Source organism: Lampetra planeri, chromosome 7 (genome assembly GCF_965212315.1).
Source record: "Lampetra planeri chromosome 7, kcLamPlan1.2.h2, whole genome shotgun sequence".
Classification (NCBI taxonomy): Eukaryota; Metazoa; Chordata; class Hyperoartia; order Petromyzontiformes; family Petromyzontidae; genus Lampetra; species Lampetra planeri.
This window is the reverse complement of record NC_136113.1, coordinates 16,958,423-16,976,019: the sequence shown is the minus strand read 5'-3', so window position 1 is coordinate 16,976,019 and position 17,597 is coordinate 16,958,423. Positions and strand designations below refer to the sequence as shown.

Genomic DNA, 17,597 nt, shown 5'->3' with positions numbered 1-17,597 from the left:
CGCTGCTGCTGCTGCCTCGTCTGGCTCATTGCCCGGCGATGACGCTGCGTTGGCACTCGTGTGCCAATGAACACATTCAGCACATTCTGTCAATGCAAGAATAAGCGGTGGCGTTACAAATGCAGGCGACGTTTCGGGAAACGGCCCTTCGTCACGGCGCTGGAATTGTAATTGTCGTGGGATTACCCTCCAACACATTGCCGGCGTGCTGAACTAGCAACGAATTGACACGTTTACGTGACAAACCTTACGAATTGGCTGTGTCGGGTGGTGGCGGGGTTTAACGACACATATTTACGCGATCTAACCCAAACAAAACCTCTGCTTAATATTGGTCGCGAAAGCCTTCCGTGTCAAACTCGCATCATCACGCTCACGGTCTCGGACATTTACCGCTGTAGGGGACGCTCCGTTTAAAATGTTTTTGTACCTTCAACACTGTCGTTGTTCAAAACATATCTCATGGTGCTTGTCAAGGGGTCCCCCAACTCGTAGCTTTGGCCACCAGTGGGGGGCCAAGGCACCCCCCCTGCCCCCCACGCAAGCTACGATCCTGCACATGGCCCTCGGCTGCTGTTGTTGCTGCTGTTGCTGTTGTTGCTGCTGCTGTTGTTGTTGCTGCTGCTGTTGTTGCTGCTGTTGTTGTTGTTGCTGCTGCTGCTGTTGTTGCTGCTGTTGTTGTTGCTGTTGTTGCTGCTGTTGTTGTTGCTGCTGCTGTTGTTGTTGCTGTTGCTGCTGCTGCTGTTGCTGCTGTTGTTGCTGCTGTTGTTGCTGTTGCTGCTGCTGTTGTTGTTGCTGTTGTTATTGTTGCTGTTGTTGTTGGCGCTGGGCCGCGGTGTTGCTCGCCGCCCCAGCCCCCGTGTTCTTCACCCTGACCTCACCCTGACCTCCCCTGACCTCCCCAGCACTCCGCTCGGGCAGGAGGCGCCCCACTCACAGGACGCAGCGTACATAGGAACGGGCCAGGTGGGCCCGCGGTAGAGCAAACACGGCCCGCCAATCGGACATCTGTGAAGCTACTGGACGTCTGTGAAAAAGAGCTTCAAAGCTCATCGGAATCCTCCAGTATGCAAATTCTGATTCTGAATGGCTGAGTTGACGCCTCATCACCCCATCCAGGGAAGCTGATACAAGGAGTACCACTCTGTGGGGAAGTGAACAGTGGGTTGTACTATGGAAAGACTGCCCCCTCCCCACTGGCCATGGGAACGTGGAATTTCCACCACTGGCTGTAAACAGCACCACGTCCATGATCATTTGAGAAATAAACTGACTTATTGTTTTTATTATTTAAACCGCTGTTGCCAACGCTTCGCATCGCCTTCCCACTCGTGGATTCTTAGCGGTACACAGTCCGTGGGTTTGGCGACGCCGCGTGACGGCCTCTTTTTATTTCAGCGCCAGTGACCGCACGGCGCGGCACGCTCACACCTCGGCACGGAGGAACAGAGCGCGACTGTGCGCATCGAGAGCGCGGAGCCCCACGTGTCCACTCCGTGTCTCCTCGCCCGCCTGCTATTTATGACTTACTTTCTCCGACGCAGCCCCCCCACCCCCCCCGAGATTTGTTGAAAGGGAGCCCCTGACAAGCGTCTTGCAGGGAAGGGCCCGAGCCCCCGCGTCTCGACCCGCAGTGCGGCGGCGGGCCGTAGTCACGTGGGGCTCAACTGTGACGCGCGCCTCCAGTGCCACGAGGTCGTGGCGGCCATGGCGGTAATCAAAGTTGATTGTACTGCAGCAGAAATCCGGTGAGCTAAAAATGTATTTTTCACAGATGTCCAGTCGGGGCGGTTTTGAACGTGACAACAAACAGTACAAAAACACTGAGCGCAAATTATAAAGGTAAACAAATCACCCAAAACTCTAACCCAATTAACAAATTAAACACTCGTCACCAGCCTATCCACTGCTGGATGAAGGCCTCATGACGCCGCCCCTCACAATCCACCTCGCTCCTGGACTTGCTCACCTCATCGCTCCATCGCGACCTTTGTCGTCTCCTCGCCCTCGTTCGCTCCTGTGGCTCCACATGCCACGGCCAGCCTGGGCCATCGTCCCCTTCCTCTTCATAATTCGAGGATTTATACAACTTGGATTTGACCTCTGATCCATGCGTTTATCGTTTTGTCTCTCAGTGCCAATCCCAATCGTGCACCTACATATCCAAATGCTTCTTCGTTGTAGTCAAACATCAAGTAGGGTTTATTTACGTGTTTCGCCAGCATTTTGATGGGTTACCCATGGAAGTCTTGATCTAAGTTTTGTTATCAAATCTGTTGGTGCAGGAACGCCTCGCGGATACAGAACAAGTCAGGAGGGTCAAGACACGACCACTACACCTCACCACCTGTAATCAAAACATTGGGGTCAAAGGTTGCGAATGTATACACACACACACAAACGCGGTATATATTAGAATATTTTATTTCAAATTTTAATACCTTGCCAGTTTATCTACAAAGCAGATGGTAAAGTGCCCTCGAAGTGCCCAACTAGGTTTTCTTTGACAAGTTCGAAATGAAACATTACAGAAACCCTGTTGTAAATAGAGACATACAGACGCGTGGGCTGTTCACGTAAAGCATCTTAAATAAACCGCAGCAGCGCCTCTGGGCTGACACATGCGCAGCAGTCGCACTTATGCAGGCAAAGGGGGAGACGTCGGACCTGCTACTACAGTGTTCAAACTAAAACAATCGCGCTCGCCCTCAAGGAAGACGCGGGCCATCTGACAAGCAGCTCTTGCGGTAGATACCCGCCGGGGCTGGGGCTCAGGCTGCCCGACCAGTTTGGGATTTTCGTCGATGAGAAAGGCAGAAAAAAGAAAAGACGGTGATGGTCACGCGCGTCAATGCCATTCGTGCACCGGTGATATCAGAGACGTCACCGTGACGTCGGTGAGTTCACTGTGATATCACTAGAGCTCAACAATGGTGGGGGGGGAAGTTTCCATTTAACGAAGTTTGTTTTTTATATTTACCAAAGATTCCGACAGCCCAAGGTGCGGGTTTACAAGAGATGCTTGTTCATCGGATCAAGTCTTCCCTTAAGCCAAGTCCAGTCAGGATTTGTTTGTTTGTTAAATTACATATTATAAACTACGCACATTGTGTCGTTCAATCGCTACCACCAACACCACCACCACCTTCAAATTGCACCCGATTCGAAACCTATGTACATATTACAATGGCGTCATCAAGGATATAAACAGCTGGTCGCTCTCACGCATTCGCTATGTACAGCTCCATTCGGAGAGGGCCCTGTTCCGGGACATCTCCCGTGGGGCGGGCGGCTCCTGCGAGTCCAGGGCTGGGGTCTTGCCGTCTGTGGTGGCTGCTCGTCCGTTAGCGACGACGATTGAACCACACTTCTCGTCCTCCGAGAGGTAGGAAGAAATAGCGCAAGTGCCATGTTTTAACCCTCACCCTCCGGCAAAGTAGAGTTAACTTCCCATTTTTCCCCCATTAAAGTAAATTTCTCCTTAACAGGCCCACAGGATTGGGTGTGCTGTGATGTGTGCACGTGTTCATAGGAGCATCCGTGTCAGACTCGAATTAATTAATGTGATTAATCAGGTGTGGCATATTTAACCTTTTTCAATCGCTGCATTCTGAACGCGTACAAGTTTATCCTGGGTGCGAGCAGAGTAAGTTCTGCGAAAAGGACTTGCACACTTGTGTCCATCCTATCCATTTCACAATCATTTTACCATCACATTAATTGACTGTTAATCAAAAAAGCGACCTAGTAACGTGACGGCGATCGCAAAATCAGTGACAGGGAGACGTGTGCCGTCGACGCGATTGAAATACGATGACAGGCGGAGACGAACGGAGAGACAACGAGAGACACTTCCCTGAAATGATGGATTAAAAAACATGGATTAAAAGTTGAACTCATAACACCACGTGGGTTTGGGCTCACCCTATCTCTACCCCTAACGACAACACTCGCGAGTTCAAAGCCAACACGCGTACACGTTTTGGACTTGTTAAGTTTCTTTCGTTGCGGACACGAAAACAAATATCCACCCCGTCTCAGCCCGATGACAATGGCGGAGAATTTTCTGTGACTGAGCTGCACCTATTTGAGAGGCCAGAAAGGCACGGTGGGTGGCGGGGCCTACAATACGCGGAGTTCGTGGGGGCCCACATCAGATGTTCACCTCTACCGCTTGAAATGTTTTCCATGAGTGGCAAAACCTTAGTGGTGGGTTTTTAGTGAAAGCGAATTGTGCCGTCAAATGAATATATACGTGACAATTTACTCTTACTGACCTTACAAATAAATTATCGCCAAATCTGCCATCTCGGCCCGTTACCGATTTCCACCGCGGCCCAGGAACTCGTACGCCGAACTGCTCGTCTCTGAAGCCGGCGCCGAGGCTCACGGCCAACACCACCCCTCCTAGGCCCAGCGACAAGTCCCAACCTGGGCCCCAACCCTGCCCCAGCTGCTAACGGGCCACGTGGACCGGCTCCGTGAGCTCTCGTGGCTTCGGTGCTGTCGCCACGTCCACGTGGCCCTCTCTCCCGTTGCTCCGTGTGGAGGACCCGTTTCACACTCGCGCGCGTGTGAGGGATTAGACTCCCCGCAGTGGTTATCACCCCTTGGACCGTGGAATTTTCTTACAGCCGAGTCCCTTGCACGACCGAGACGTGACTTGCATTGTCTGGCAGTAAATTAATTATAACACAACACATGAATTGCCAACTTCAATTGACTTCACATGAATGAATTAGGACTGAGGTTGTGAGTGGAGGTAGGCCAAAGGGTTCCGGTTACGGATATTTGCTCGTCTTGGAACTTGCATTAAGATGAGGTAATGGCTCATTTTAAGGGAAGTGGTTAAAGTTAGTGATAAAGGGGGTGTGGTTAAGGTTGGTATTAGGGATAGAGTTAGGGTGTTGGAATGTGGTTAGGATCAGGGATATCGTTAGGGATGTGGCTAAATTTAGGGAGAGGCATTTGGTCACTTTTGGTATTTGGGGCTGGTTAGGATGTGGCTATTAGTAACAGGGTTAATGCTAAGGTAGTGGTTGCGGTTAATGCTATGGCTGCAGCTATGGTTAGCGTAAGAATTCGGGTTAGGGTTAATGCCACGACACGGTTAGGATTGTGGCCAAGACCGAAAAAGAATAGGGCACAGAACCCCACCAACGGTGACCACGGCCGCCGCTGCGGCCCCGGTGCCCCGCGAGCGAACCGCGCGGCGGTGCGAAGGCGACAGCGGGTGCGTTGGCACAGCAACGAACCGAGGGGACGACGAGGTGCGGCCAACCCCCGGTTGTCCGTGGGCAGACTATCCGGGTTGCGGATCCGCCGTGCTTTCCAGACAAAATAAAAGACGGCGTCTTTAGGCGGGCGCCGGTTTAAAATTTGCCATCCCCTCCCTTGCCGAGGGCCGGCGACTCGTCGACCCCTCGCGCGGCCGCGAACACGCCGCGGCGAGTGAAGGCGCTTCAGACGCGACGCACGCCGACTCGGCCATCTCTACCATCTCTACCTCCCAACTCCCGTTCTACTACGCAGCAACAATAAATACGGCGCGCGTTCCGAGGGCCACGTTCACACGCGTCTGAGCATTGTCGCTCCGCGTGTTTTTTTTTATCCGGGCCGCCTCTGCAGACCCCACTCCGCAGGATAATCGTCGTGAAGTGCGTGGCCCGGGTTGTGCAAACGCTGCCGATTGGCGTCGTTTTTCATTTTGAGCCGCCAGGCAACGCTCGAAAGCGAAACGCAGTCACAGCGCCACCCGGCGGCAGGAATGGATATTGAACAGTGCTGGAGTTTTAGATCTTCGCAAGGACCAGTGGGGATGTAATTATCCATCCCATCCACCGCTCAATTAGACCCACACATTGGTCCCCTCCCCCCTTCCTTGGTTCCCCACCCCATCCTCTCCCACTTGGTCCCCCCGCATCCCCGCCACGGTGCACTGTAGGCATGTAACGACTCGTTCCCCTGGAACGTGATGGACGTCGTGATTCCGTCACCATTACATCGGACAACCAATTATATATGATCTCAGTCTGTCGAGTTTGCGCTGTGTCATGTTTCTACTATCTACACAGTGTCACTTGTTCTGTCATTTGTTCCGCGCGGGATGTGGCGAACTTTGCATATCGTCGTTATGCATAGTAAGAGCAGAGTCTTGACGCGCGCGATTCGACGCTAGTCTCGTTGCGTGTCTATCGAGCGGCAAACCATTACACACCTACAGTGCACGCATCGGAGCTTCACCGTCTCCTCCCGTGAGCCAATCGCGAAATGCAACGAATCTGAAACAATTATTACAGGCACGCAAATCGGACGCACGCGAGTGCAAGAGACGAATTGAGTCGACGATTCGAGCGTCGTAACGTCCCAGAGAACGCGTGGCCCCGTCAATCCACCCACGTGGTTGTCGAGCACACAGATAGGCCTCTTCTTTTTTTCAAACGGACCAATCGCTTAATTTAGGAACATGACAAGTACGTAATGAATGGCACTCATTTACGCCGTTGACATTTGTTACAAGTCGTAAGAGGAGGAATAATTTAGAAGTTTGGAGGGTCGGGTGAGTGGGGGGTGAATTATCCATGGGGCCCCATGTCGAGCAGCAGAGGGGGCCTGTGCGTGGTATCCAGCGAGCGCGAGACTCCCCACCCACACCCCCGAGCCCCGCTGGGTTGGACGGTTACTTTTTTTTGGAAAAAAGAAAATTCATGCAAAAATGTACAGGTGCTCAAATGGACGCATTATTTGGACCCATTAAAGGAAGCAAGGTTTACAAGGAGCGTCCGCAAATGCACCTGCGGTTGGTAACGCTGCCGGCACGCTGCTGGCGTGCAGCTCGGGGCGTGGCGAGTGGCGGCTCGTGGGTCCAGCCGAGGCCACAAACTCTACCCTGGGACTGATTTATCGATGCAGGCGACGCGTGCAGGGAGTTCAACCGGTACCCCGCGGTGTGTAACGACCACGGCGCCGACGCTGGGCTGCCATCTGCCGAAGGAAGCGATGACGAAGCCACCGCTGGGAACTCACGCCACCCCGGGTGCGCGCGGTGCGGCGTCACCTGCATCTGTGGTTTATCCATAAAACCAGGCAGGAGCGGGTTACTTCACCCACTCGGCAAGCTCCACTCGGTTAAGCCAACGCTGAACTTTTCGACAGTCGCCATTCAGGGCCAGGCAGGCCCATTCTCAGTACGAGGATCACTGAGGAGTCAAGGCTCAGGTTCATCTTACAGTCAGCTGGAGTTAGTGTCCAGTACTTGCAGTCACCCTTTCACAGTCGAGTCGAGGGCTTTTTGTGAATGTGGCAACGCTGGCAAAAGCTCAGAACCTAAACTAAAAAGACCTCTCGGCTCAGTCCTAGCGCAAGAGTAAGGTTTGGCGTCAGCCGGTTCAGGTGTCAGTAAAGCTTGGCCAAGGTAAAAGGTAGATTGTCGGGTTAAGCTTCGTGTCTCCGTAAACGCGAGATCTCGTTTCACCACCTGGAGCTGCAAAGTGTCTTCCAATCACAGCGCTGTCGCCAGTGTCGCTGGAAGGCCTCAACTCAGCACGCAGGCCGACAACACGGCTGGGCCCACACTCGCGCGATTACCGCGCTCCTCAAATCGGTTGCTAAAAAGCGACGCCCCTTAAATAAAACGATCGTCAACCGCCGCCGGTTCACGGTCCCCTAACGCAGAGCAGTGCGGTGAGCAACCCCTCCTGGCGGTTCGCGAGGAGAGTTTCCCGCGGGCGGAGCTAAAAACGAACGGCGCTCGCTACACAGGGAATAGGAAACGCGGCCGCCGGCGCTTCCACCGCCCCCGCCCCCGCCCCCACCGCGTGCGAGTACGCGCGGACGTCAAGTGCAAGCGGTCGACCCAGACTCACCACGCGGGGGGGTGTTCAGGGTGGAGAAGGCTCTCTCGCCACAACTACGCACAACCCACCTCACACACACACACACCCCTCACCTTACCAAACAACAATATATGATACATCGGTTTATGTGTACATGTGCAAGCTGCCGCAGTCCATTGCGGCTCAAACTACAATTAACGACTGCGACGGGAGACAAAGATCGGAAACAATCTCGTATGCTCTACATACAGTAGTTCACTCATTGACCCGACGGGGATCCTGCGACGTTCGGTCAATTCTCACTTCGTCCCTCTCTGCCCGCATGCCCACCCACACGCCCGCCACGGAACTCCCCGGCACCGACCGCCTCGCTCTTTCCCAGACGATTCCGCGGTGGTTTTGGCGTTGGTGTCGGGCACGGAGATTGAGCGAGCGAGCGGGCGGATGAGCGAGCGAGGGGTCAGGGCCCGTCCACGCCCACCGCGCCGCAGGCTGGCGCGGTGGGCGTGAGCGTGGACGGGAACATGAGCACCTTGGCGCGCATGAACGACAGGTCGGGAAGGGCGGCCATGACCGACAGGGCCTCGCCGCTCAGCTTCTCTTCGCGACGCGGCCTCCTGCTCCGACACGAATCGACACAAAAGGACACATGGAGGCCAACACGGATCAACAATAATCGCTGTCAGTCACCACGATACTCGTCGAACATCACAACACTAAACAACATCAATCAACACAGTACTAAACAATACAAATCAACAACACAAAGACACATCACCAGAAATAAACACAAAAACAGTGCGTTGGACGCACAACCTGTAGTGCTATGCGGTGGTGTATTGAACGCAGTACAGCAAGTAGGTAAAAGATGCTGACCCGCCTGGGTAGATTGAGTGATAGTGCCACTGAATTTCTGAATAATCTGGTTTCCTGCCATATGAAAAATACACCGATTCATTGCTCATGCTTCCCTCCTTCCTGTAGGAGGGGGCTTGGGAATTAACGAGACTCCTTTGCGAGGATAATTTGCACGATGACTGTCCAAACTCATTCGTTTGGCTCGTTGAGGTTAACCGACCGGTGAGCAGCTACAGCGAGGAAGTGAACCGTGGGCTCGGTACGAGCTGTCCATCAATGACCCACAACCGGCAAGTTGACGATGGAGCGTGAGCGCACACACGCGTGCACGTTCACGACCGGCACACGCGTGGAGCGACGATGCTTGCGTTCGCGAGCCATTCTCACACAACACAAGGTGCCTCCCGACCCCCGACCCTGCGCACCCCCCCCTCCCCGCAACCACCACCATCGCCCCCGCCCGTCCACTCACCGCGCCGAGGTGAGCGTCTTGTCGGCCGTGGACATGAGGCGCGCGATGGCGTCGGTCACTCGGCTCACCGTGCTCGCAGACTCCATCTTGGCCGTGGTCAGCTCAAACAGCTCTGGGTCGACGCCTACGGCCGCCACACGCACGCAGGTCGGGTCAGTGGGTCAGGGGTCACCGCCATGGTCCGGCAGAAGAAAAAAACGCCAACTAAATGCCGAAGGTTAACGACGATTTGGGTTCATCCACTTCTCGGATGAACCCAAAGACTCTGTGGACTCGTGAGGTCACTCGCCACACCCGGCCGAGCCGAGACGGCAAGTATGATGAATTACCGGCAGCGAAGTTGTACGACATCATTATGTGCTGCCTTGGGGGGAGGGGGCTGTGTGCAAATAAACAACAATAAATAAAAACTAGGGAAAAGCATGCTTTACCAACAAAAGAAAACAACATCCATAAACAAAATGGGCTATGTGTACCAACAGCTTTCAGCAGCGTTTAAATCAACATGGAAACGCTGGACTGGATTTCACTTGGTTGTTAAACTCGTGTATCCATCTGCGTGTGACCAGGCCCCCCCGCCACAGACTCCTGGTAAATGAGATGGCAAAACCCATTCGTGGGTGCTCACCAGGGTTAAATAAAGGGAAGCTTACTGAACGTGGAGGGACAATGTGGACGCGTTTGAGCATGGAGACACAGCGAGATTCTCGCTGGATGACTCAACATGCGGTTTAAAAAAATGGTCTCCATTATTCGCCATTTGCCTTCAACGATTCTTGTTCAATTCAGGCAAAGCCACTGAGAGCTGGGCACAGTTTTCACGCGCCGGCGTAGTGGAGCGCTAATTAAATTAGCCGAGCGAGCCACGACACCCATCCTGATTTGCAGGGCATTTTGAACGGATTAAAAAAAAGATTGCAACACAACGTTTAACCGCCTAAGTGACACACGCGCCGGCAAAGCTGCAGCGATGCGTCCGCGCGCTGAGGATTAAGCACGCACACTAATGAGGTGGCGAAAAAGTGCGGCCAGTGACTGAGAAGCAGAGCTGTAGAGCTGTAGGCCCCGGTAGCTCTGGCGGCTCTGGTGGGAGCGCAGCGCTGCAGGCCTCCCGACAGCTGGCAGCCGCCTGCCGGGAGCCGCTTGGCAAGGGAGCTGCGTGTGCCCCCTTGCCCCGCAGGGCGCTTCAGCGAGTCGGCACAAGGGCCACGCGGACGGAAGCCTGGCGCCGCGCGAGGTGCGTGCCTCCAACCCAGCGCTCTGGTGATGGAATCATCGTGCACGAGCGACTCACGGCGAGCAAGGGCATGATTATGAGAGGGGATGGCGGCACAGGAAGAGACCGCCGCCGACTTCTACTGCCTCACCTTTGACCTATTCACCTCGAACGCGCCTCCATCTCATCAGATCTCACAAGTTTAGCCAGTTTCAGGCTGCATCGTGCTTGGATGGACAACTACATGGACTACAGGTGTTACAGGCTGCTGTAGGGCTACATTCTGGGCAGGCGAGGGCAGTGAAGCACATTATATTGTTGTACCATACTTATACGCTTCCGCGTCTATGCTCTCCTTCTTCACCAACCCTCACTGACCAGGGTGGTGAAGTATGGTCAACCGACTACCTGGAACCACAGGGCATGGGGAAGGCCCTCACCCAGTAGCGAATTGACGAAGGGCTGCACATACGCGCGCGTGTCGCGCCGTGAGACGTTTGAAGTTGATTTAGTTTTACCAGGTAAGAACTCGGGAGACTAAGATAGCCTATTATTCTGCCGGTAGGGGGGCGATGATTGCAATGTATAATCCCAATTTCAATATCCATTGGGAACTCTCACAGGGCAGTAAATCACCCCGTGTATTAAGAGGAAGGCCCGGAGAAGCAGATATCACAGAACTCCTTCCAAGAGTCTTTAAAATGATTTTTTTTTAACCACACACGATGGGGCAGCACTTTCCTATGTCCTGCAGCAGAAACATATTTGTTGCATGGCAAACTGATATTATCCATTCACAGGGCTGAAATTTAGCCAGGTGAAGTGAAAAATCATTTAACGTCAATTTTAGTGCAGTCAGTGATAGCCAACGAGGGTCCATAAATTATCCACACAATTCATGAGCACAGAGCAGATATCTCAACTGTGGGTGCCACCTAGCGCGGTGGCACCCCATTAGTGGTTCCAATCTTTTCACGTGGCCATTTGACGAACGTGTTGAGTTTTCTGTTCACCGTTGGTGGTGACTGACAATTGAGGCCAGGATCTCCGAAGTGCCGCTCAGCGCTCTGGCTCGAGCCACCACCGCCACCAGCGCCGTTTCAAACGGAAGCCGACATCGCCGAACACGCTCCGCTGAAACTCAGGTGCTTCTTTGGAGAGGCTACGTGCGAGTCAAGCGAAGAAGGAAAGCGAAACGCACACGCGTGCTCGCAGCTTGCAGCGACACGGGAACCCCAAGCGTGTACGGCAAATCGAGTCCCCTTTAGAAATCTGCGGACAACTCGGTCGGTCGGAGCGGCGGTGGCAGCTAGAGCGATTGCAATGCAATTCGAGGGGGGGAGTGAGGGGCGGGGGGGCGATGGAGCAAACACAAAGCAAAGTGCAGCCGAGCGAGGGTCCGGTCAGCGGCACGTTCCGCGAACGTCGCGTCGTGCAACTCGGGGGGGGGGGGGGAGGCACACGACCGGGACGGCGACGGACCGCGAGCCGTCTCCGCGGAGACGACTCGCGTCGACGCCGACGGAACCCTCGCCCCGTTTTCACGGCAAGGCAAGGCGCAGCGCGGCGTCGCTGACCTGGCATGGACGCGCCCTGGCTGGCGCCCGTCCACTCGTCCGCTGGCCCAAAGAAATCGAGATTAAGGGTGCTGGAGGCTCCGTTGGCTAGGCGGTTAGTAGGGGGGCGGGGAGGCAAGATGGCGGTGCCGTTAGGGTTCACGTCCGGCGGGAATTGAGCCAGGGAGCAACGGAAGGGAAAGGAGAAAAAGAAAACATCAAGAAGTCGGTAGATTGTGAGGACAGGTGACAGCAGGTGAGGGCAGGTGAGGGCAGGTGAGGGCAGGTGAGGGCAGGTGAGGGCAGGTGAGGGCAGGTGAGGGCAGGTGAGGGCTGGAGGGTGCCGGGATGTAAGCCAAAGGTGTCTCCTTGTTCAACGGTGCGTGGGGCTGTGCTCATCTACATTGGCGGTCCTGAGTCGGTGCTGGAAGTTCCACACTGTCATGGCGGGGCCAGTCTACATACAGGATGGCCGCAATGAACTCCCCACAGAGTGTCCTCCTTTTATCGATGAAAGAAGATCATTGGTGATAAATGGATGACGATGCCTTTCAACCAAACCACGCCCGAGTGTGCCTGATCTCATCAGTCCACAGAAGCTAAGCAGGTCTGGACCTGGCGAAACCTTAGAAGCGAGGTTGCCTGGGAATACCAGATAGTTGTCGACGTTGGTTGCGAGGTGGCCAGAAGATGACAGCACAGCAACGGATCCTTGACTCTACCTGCATGGGCTTTGCTCCGAGTGCTCCGGTTACCCTTCGCCAAAGCTGAACACCCGCTATGAAGGGCCCTCATGATAACGAGTCTCGAGATTGTGAGGCTTTGCAGGGTAAAGAAAGGACGTGAGTTTTATTATTATTATTACTGATGACGATGATTGACGACGACGGTGGTAACAATACGCAGGGGTCAGCAGCTGACCGGCACTGACGCGATCACCCCTTCCTCTTGTGAGTGGAACGCTCTTAACGAGCGAGAGAGACACACAGAGCTCACCCTCGAGAGAGTCTGAGACACGCACGTAGAAGACGGCTGCAGACAGTTTAGAAAGAAGCTTTATATGCGAATTCATTCAACGGGAAACAAACAAAAAGGGTTACAGCTCTCGTCAACACGCAAGTCGACTTGACGTTATGATCTTGCGAAAAACACTGCACGCGGCGAGGGTGAACCCCTCCTGACAAAGCGCCAGCTCCTATCCGATGTGACATCGTAATGTTTTTGCGCATTTTTTTCTTCCATGTTTTTTTCAAAGTACAGATTCAAAACTCACAAGGCAAATAAAATAGTTCTACACACACACACACTGCGAATAAAGCACTCGGTTATAATATTGCACAGGACAAAAGAAATGCTGAAAATACAGAAGCATGGATTTAGGCTTCGACTTAAAAGGAGAGGACAGAATAGCAATACGTCCGGGAGGAAAATCACGCAGCTAGGAAACCAAACACTTCCAGGATCATTTCAAGGTACAGGTAATACTACTTTATCTAGGCTTTCTCTCATTACCAATTGAAGCAATTTAGCTTTCACGTGATCAGTGTGTTGCTCGTAAAAATGCTTAGTAGAACACGTTGGTTGCATTTGCCTTACCTTCACAACATTTAGAAGCGACATAGCGGTGCACCGAGTGGTTTATCAACCGTTGGAAAAATCACTGCGCTCATCCACTAACTCACAACGCCACGTTCCAACGATTTACCTGAAATGGAGACCTTCCTTCCCCTGATCGTCTGCTTTACGGTGCATTAACGTTTAGTTACATTTGTTTAATGCTCGGCCAAACGTGCTTTTTTTTTGGAGAATTGAAAATGAGGATTTCGAAAACAAGTTTAAAACAATCACTACTTTGTATTTAAATGTTACCGCTCACCAACATGAACGATTCATGGAATGGCTTGGAATGTTATGGTTGAAAAAGTAGCTTTCTGTCTCTCTATATATATCTATACATCTATAACGTTTTATGTACAGTAAAATTTGAAATACGTTATCACACTTTCATGCCAGAGAAGGCATTTAAAAAAATCGGGGTGGTTTTCTCTAAAGTTCGGCATCGTGTCGCGAATAAAGAGGAGACGTTATAGGCGAGGTGGAGGGGGTGGTAAAAGAAGAAAATACGCCTTGGTTTGCAAGGTGACCAAGGTGGAAGGAGGGGAGGAAGGCGAGATGGGAGAAAGCCTAGATTTACAGCGAGCGAGGCAACGCTTGGGGCAGCGGTACAGCGATCAACGCGCAGGGAAAACGTGGCGGTGCGTTGGTTCGTGCGTGCGTTGGTTCGTTCGTGCGTTCGTTCGTGCCTGCGGCAGTCCGAGATGGAGCGACAGCAGTGGAGCCGAGTCAGCGAGACGGGTCAGGAGAAGGAAGTCTGCCTGAGGCTGCGTGGCGCTCGCCTAGGCGCGCCCGCCGCTCTACCACTGCCCATCGTCGCCCTGCGGCGCAACGTACCGTCCAGCGGGTTCTTGAGGCCGCTGCCGCTCCAGTCGAACTGCGCGGCCGCTACGCCCTCCTGGTGGCGTGCACACGCGCGCGCACACACGTAAGCACAGGCAGACGCGCAGACGTTAGTATGGTCATATGTACGTGTTGGCAGGACAATCACAGGGCGTTGTTGGCGAATATTTAGTTTTTTTCTGGTGCCGTGTAAAAAATATGTCAATGTCTCCAGCACCAAGGAAAATGGCAAAATGCCGAGGTAATGTGATGCGTTGTTGTCCATCTGGCACGTATGTAATGTCTGACCGGATGGGTTTACGGATATGGTTCAGGTCAAAGATTGAGGGTTCAGGGTGCAGAGTTAGCGTTCAAGAAAGTGTGTTATGGGCCAGAAATTTTGAATCAGGGTTCAAGGTTCAGTGCTAGGGTTCAAGAAAGTGGCTTATGGGTGAGGGTTTAAGGGTTAGAGATATGAAGAAAATGTGGATTAAGGGTCAAGGTTCAAAGTTCACAGCTAGGATTCAGAAGTGGCTAGGGTCAGTGCTAATGAGTTAAGATGAAGCGAATTACTTTTGGGGCTGAGGTTTCATTATTGGGTTGAGGGGCTGGAGCTTGAAAACGAGGCTTCGGATTTATGATTCTAGGATGAGGTCTCAAGAGTTCTCGTTTAGGGGCAGGTTAAAGGTCGCGCTTCACGGGTCAGGGTTAGAGGTCATGCCCCGTCTTGCCTGCGCACTCTCGCCAGACGCTGCGGCGCCAGCGCCGCCCGGCGTCGCCGTGCCCGAGCCCTGCGCGATGGAAGCGATCTTCTCGGCCGCAGAGATGGGGTTCATGGGGCCCTTGGTGGGCTCCAGCATGCCCTAGACGCAGCACAACGACAACAACAACAACACATACAGCACTTAACGTGCGTGGCACACAATGCACGCGGTTGAAATTGTGGAGAGCTGGGAGAACGCAAAATCCCGTATCGCATGCCGCTTAAGGGAGATGAATCGGTTTTGCGTTATGTCGTCAAACGTTGCCCAATCGACGGTAAAAACTTTCCCTAAAACGGCACTCGGTCGTATCTGATTTAAAACCGTAAAATCCAGCAACACTTGACCAGTGTGGATGTTAACAAATACTGCCCTGCAACGAATGGGCCTAATCTGAGCTAATGTATCACACAATCTCTCCATGTTCCCTCTGGTCTGAAGAAAAGCCATGGGACAAAATGCTCCTTTTCTTTTTTTTGTCAGAGTATTGCACCTCCTATAAGCACGGTTGGCTACGTAACGTGCAAAAGAAGTTCAACGTACATACATACAAACAAACGTCTCTCCCCGCTCAAACAAGCGCGGGGCAGTGTTCATCTCCATTGGTAAGGTTGAGCTGACAGTAAGATCCACGCTCTGTGGCAAAGGCCAGTCTCTCCACTAGACAAGTCTTCCGCTGTACGCCAGCGAGGAGGACGGCACTGGTGGCGCGTTTCCCGTTTGTGTGCGGCCCCGCGATCAAAACGCAACCCAGCGTCACGGGGGTCCTGTGTCCACAGCAAAACGACCATGGGTTTGTTGTGGGTGGAGGGGCCAGGGAGGGAGGGAGGCAGGGAGGGAGGGAGGGCGACTCACCAGGCCGGCGGCGTAGACCGGCACAATGACAGGCTGCTTCTTCTGCCCGGTGAAGAGCTGCGGGGAGGGGGGAAGGGCGACAGAAGAAAGCAGACGACAGATGGAACCGGCGTGCACCAAACGACCGTTCTGTCACGATATTAACAGCCCCTTCGGAGCCCAGCCGGGCGGCACTGCGGTTGGGAAGGTTGAGAGTTCAAATCCTGGTTGGGGACCGCTTGAATAAATATATTTGCAGTGTCAGATCGTTGAATATTTTTTGCATTGGAAACTCCCCTCTGGATTCTTACGCAACGTGACGGTACACGGAGGAGAGAAGGTCACGATTTATCATTGGCATTTGGCGTTCGTCGCGAGACAGCGTTGACAGAAACAATCACAGCGACTGCAGCTCATTTCCCCGCAGACTGGGAATGCGAACGCACGCTTCCAGGAAACACTTTAACGAGGGCCGAGCAAAGTGGGCTTCAGCTAATGTTGCTTCGCTTAATTGATTCACCGTGACGTAGTTAATAAATTAATCCGTCGGCGTTTAACCTTGCGTGCTTCTACCTTACAGCTGGAGGGCCGCGCACGCGTGCATGACACGGGGGGGGCTCGCCGCTAATTGACGCTGGGGGCGCGAGGCTGACCCCCCCCAACCCCCCAGGGTTTGCGATGTTAGGGGAAACTACACCCCGCGTGTGGACACAGCGCTGTCCGCTCCGCGCCTTGACCTGTCGGCTGCACTGAGCCGAGATATTCCGATTCGGCGCACACTCACCACACATGCTCGGTAAACGTGCGTTTCCACACGTGGCACGCTCGGCACACGCGTGCAGAATTCTGTGAACTCGACGCTCGTGATGAGTCCGTACAGACTCGCACTTACTCCTTGTTCAGATAATGCAATGCGCTCGTGTCATCACCCCTACTCAAATAATAATACGTTACTACTCAACCAAAACGAGGAAACATGAATTCGGAACTCGGAGAACAGACCCCAGAAGATGTCGTTATAGAGCTACTTCAGAAGGAACATCACACAATGTACAATAAACGTGCGACGCACATGCCTGGCTCCACTGGCAAAACACGATAGACGACTCAACGAGGAGCATGATGCTCTAACACAGGGCGAGAGGCAACGTGAATGATGTGGATGAGGTGAATGAGCGAGCAAGTGGCTGAATTAGTGAGCAGGTGGACGAGGTGGCGAGCGGGTGGACAAGTAAGCAGAGGAGGCAGGTTGGTGATCGAGCAAACAAGCGGGCGGTTGAGCGAGCGAGCAGGTGAGTGAGCCAACAGGTGACCATGTCCGCCACTTAGTAGTTTCGTTGGCGAGCGAGCGAGTGAGCGGGCGACACTCACGATGTTGCGTGTGTCGATGCCCAGCGCCGACAGCAGCCTCTTGTTGGTGTGGGAGCCGCCCCACTGGTACCTGAGGCCGTGAGCGTCGTCCGTTTCCACCAGCTCCGCCCACAGGGCCAGCGCCGGCCTGCCAGCACACGCGCACGCAGGCGCACACAGACACACGCAGACACACGCAGACACACGCAGACACACGCACGCACACCCCGTTAATCGATCGCCAAAACCCGGGGTCTCCCACGGGGCGGCCAGGTCGTG

The 17,597-nt window shown here is 53.7% G+C and overlaps 1 protein-coding gene and 1 long non-coding RNA gene across 3 annotated transcripts in view; one reads left to right on the top strand and one right to left on the bottom strand.

Annotated features, from left to right (window-relative positions):
* The first annotated feature begins 707 nt into the window (after nt 1–707).
* LOC144720103 (uncharacterized) lies at nt 708–2,926 on the top strand. Its single transcript, XR_013585708.1, has 2 exons — nt 708–1,842; nt 2,286–2,926. It is a non-coding gene; the product is annotated as an uncharacterized LOC144720103 (long non-coding RNA).
* The window catches only part of AFTPH (aftiphilin), a 32,707-nt gene continuing 17,518 nt past the window's right edge, over nt 2,409–17,597 (bottom strand). Inside the window, exons 4-10 of one of the 2 annotated variants that reach the window (XM_078596589.1) lie at nt 17,340–17,466; nt 15,990–16,046; nt 15,105–15,236; nt 14,389–14,449; nt 11,959–12,045; nt 9,166–9,289; nt 2,409–8,452 (exon numbers count right to left, since the gene is read on the bottom strand). In XM_078596589.1, the coding sequence (XP_078452715.1) occupies nt 8,296–8,452; nt 9,166–9,289; nt 11,959–12,045; nt 14,389–14,449; nt 15,105–15,236; nt 15,990–16,046; nt 17,340–17,466 (745 nt within the window). In that variant the 3' untranslated portion in view covers nt 2,409–8,295. The remainder of the gene's footprint in view (nt 8,453–9,165; nt 9,290–11,958; nt 12,046–14,388; nt 14,450–15,104; nt 15,237–15,989; nt 16,047–17,339; nt 17,467–17,597) is intronic. The other variant, XM_078596590.1, reaches the window with a different exon arrangement.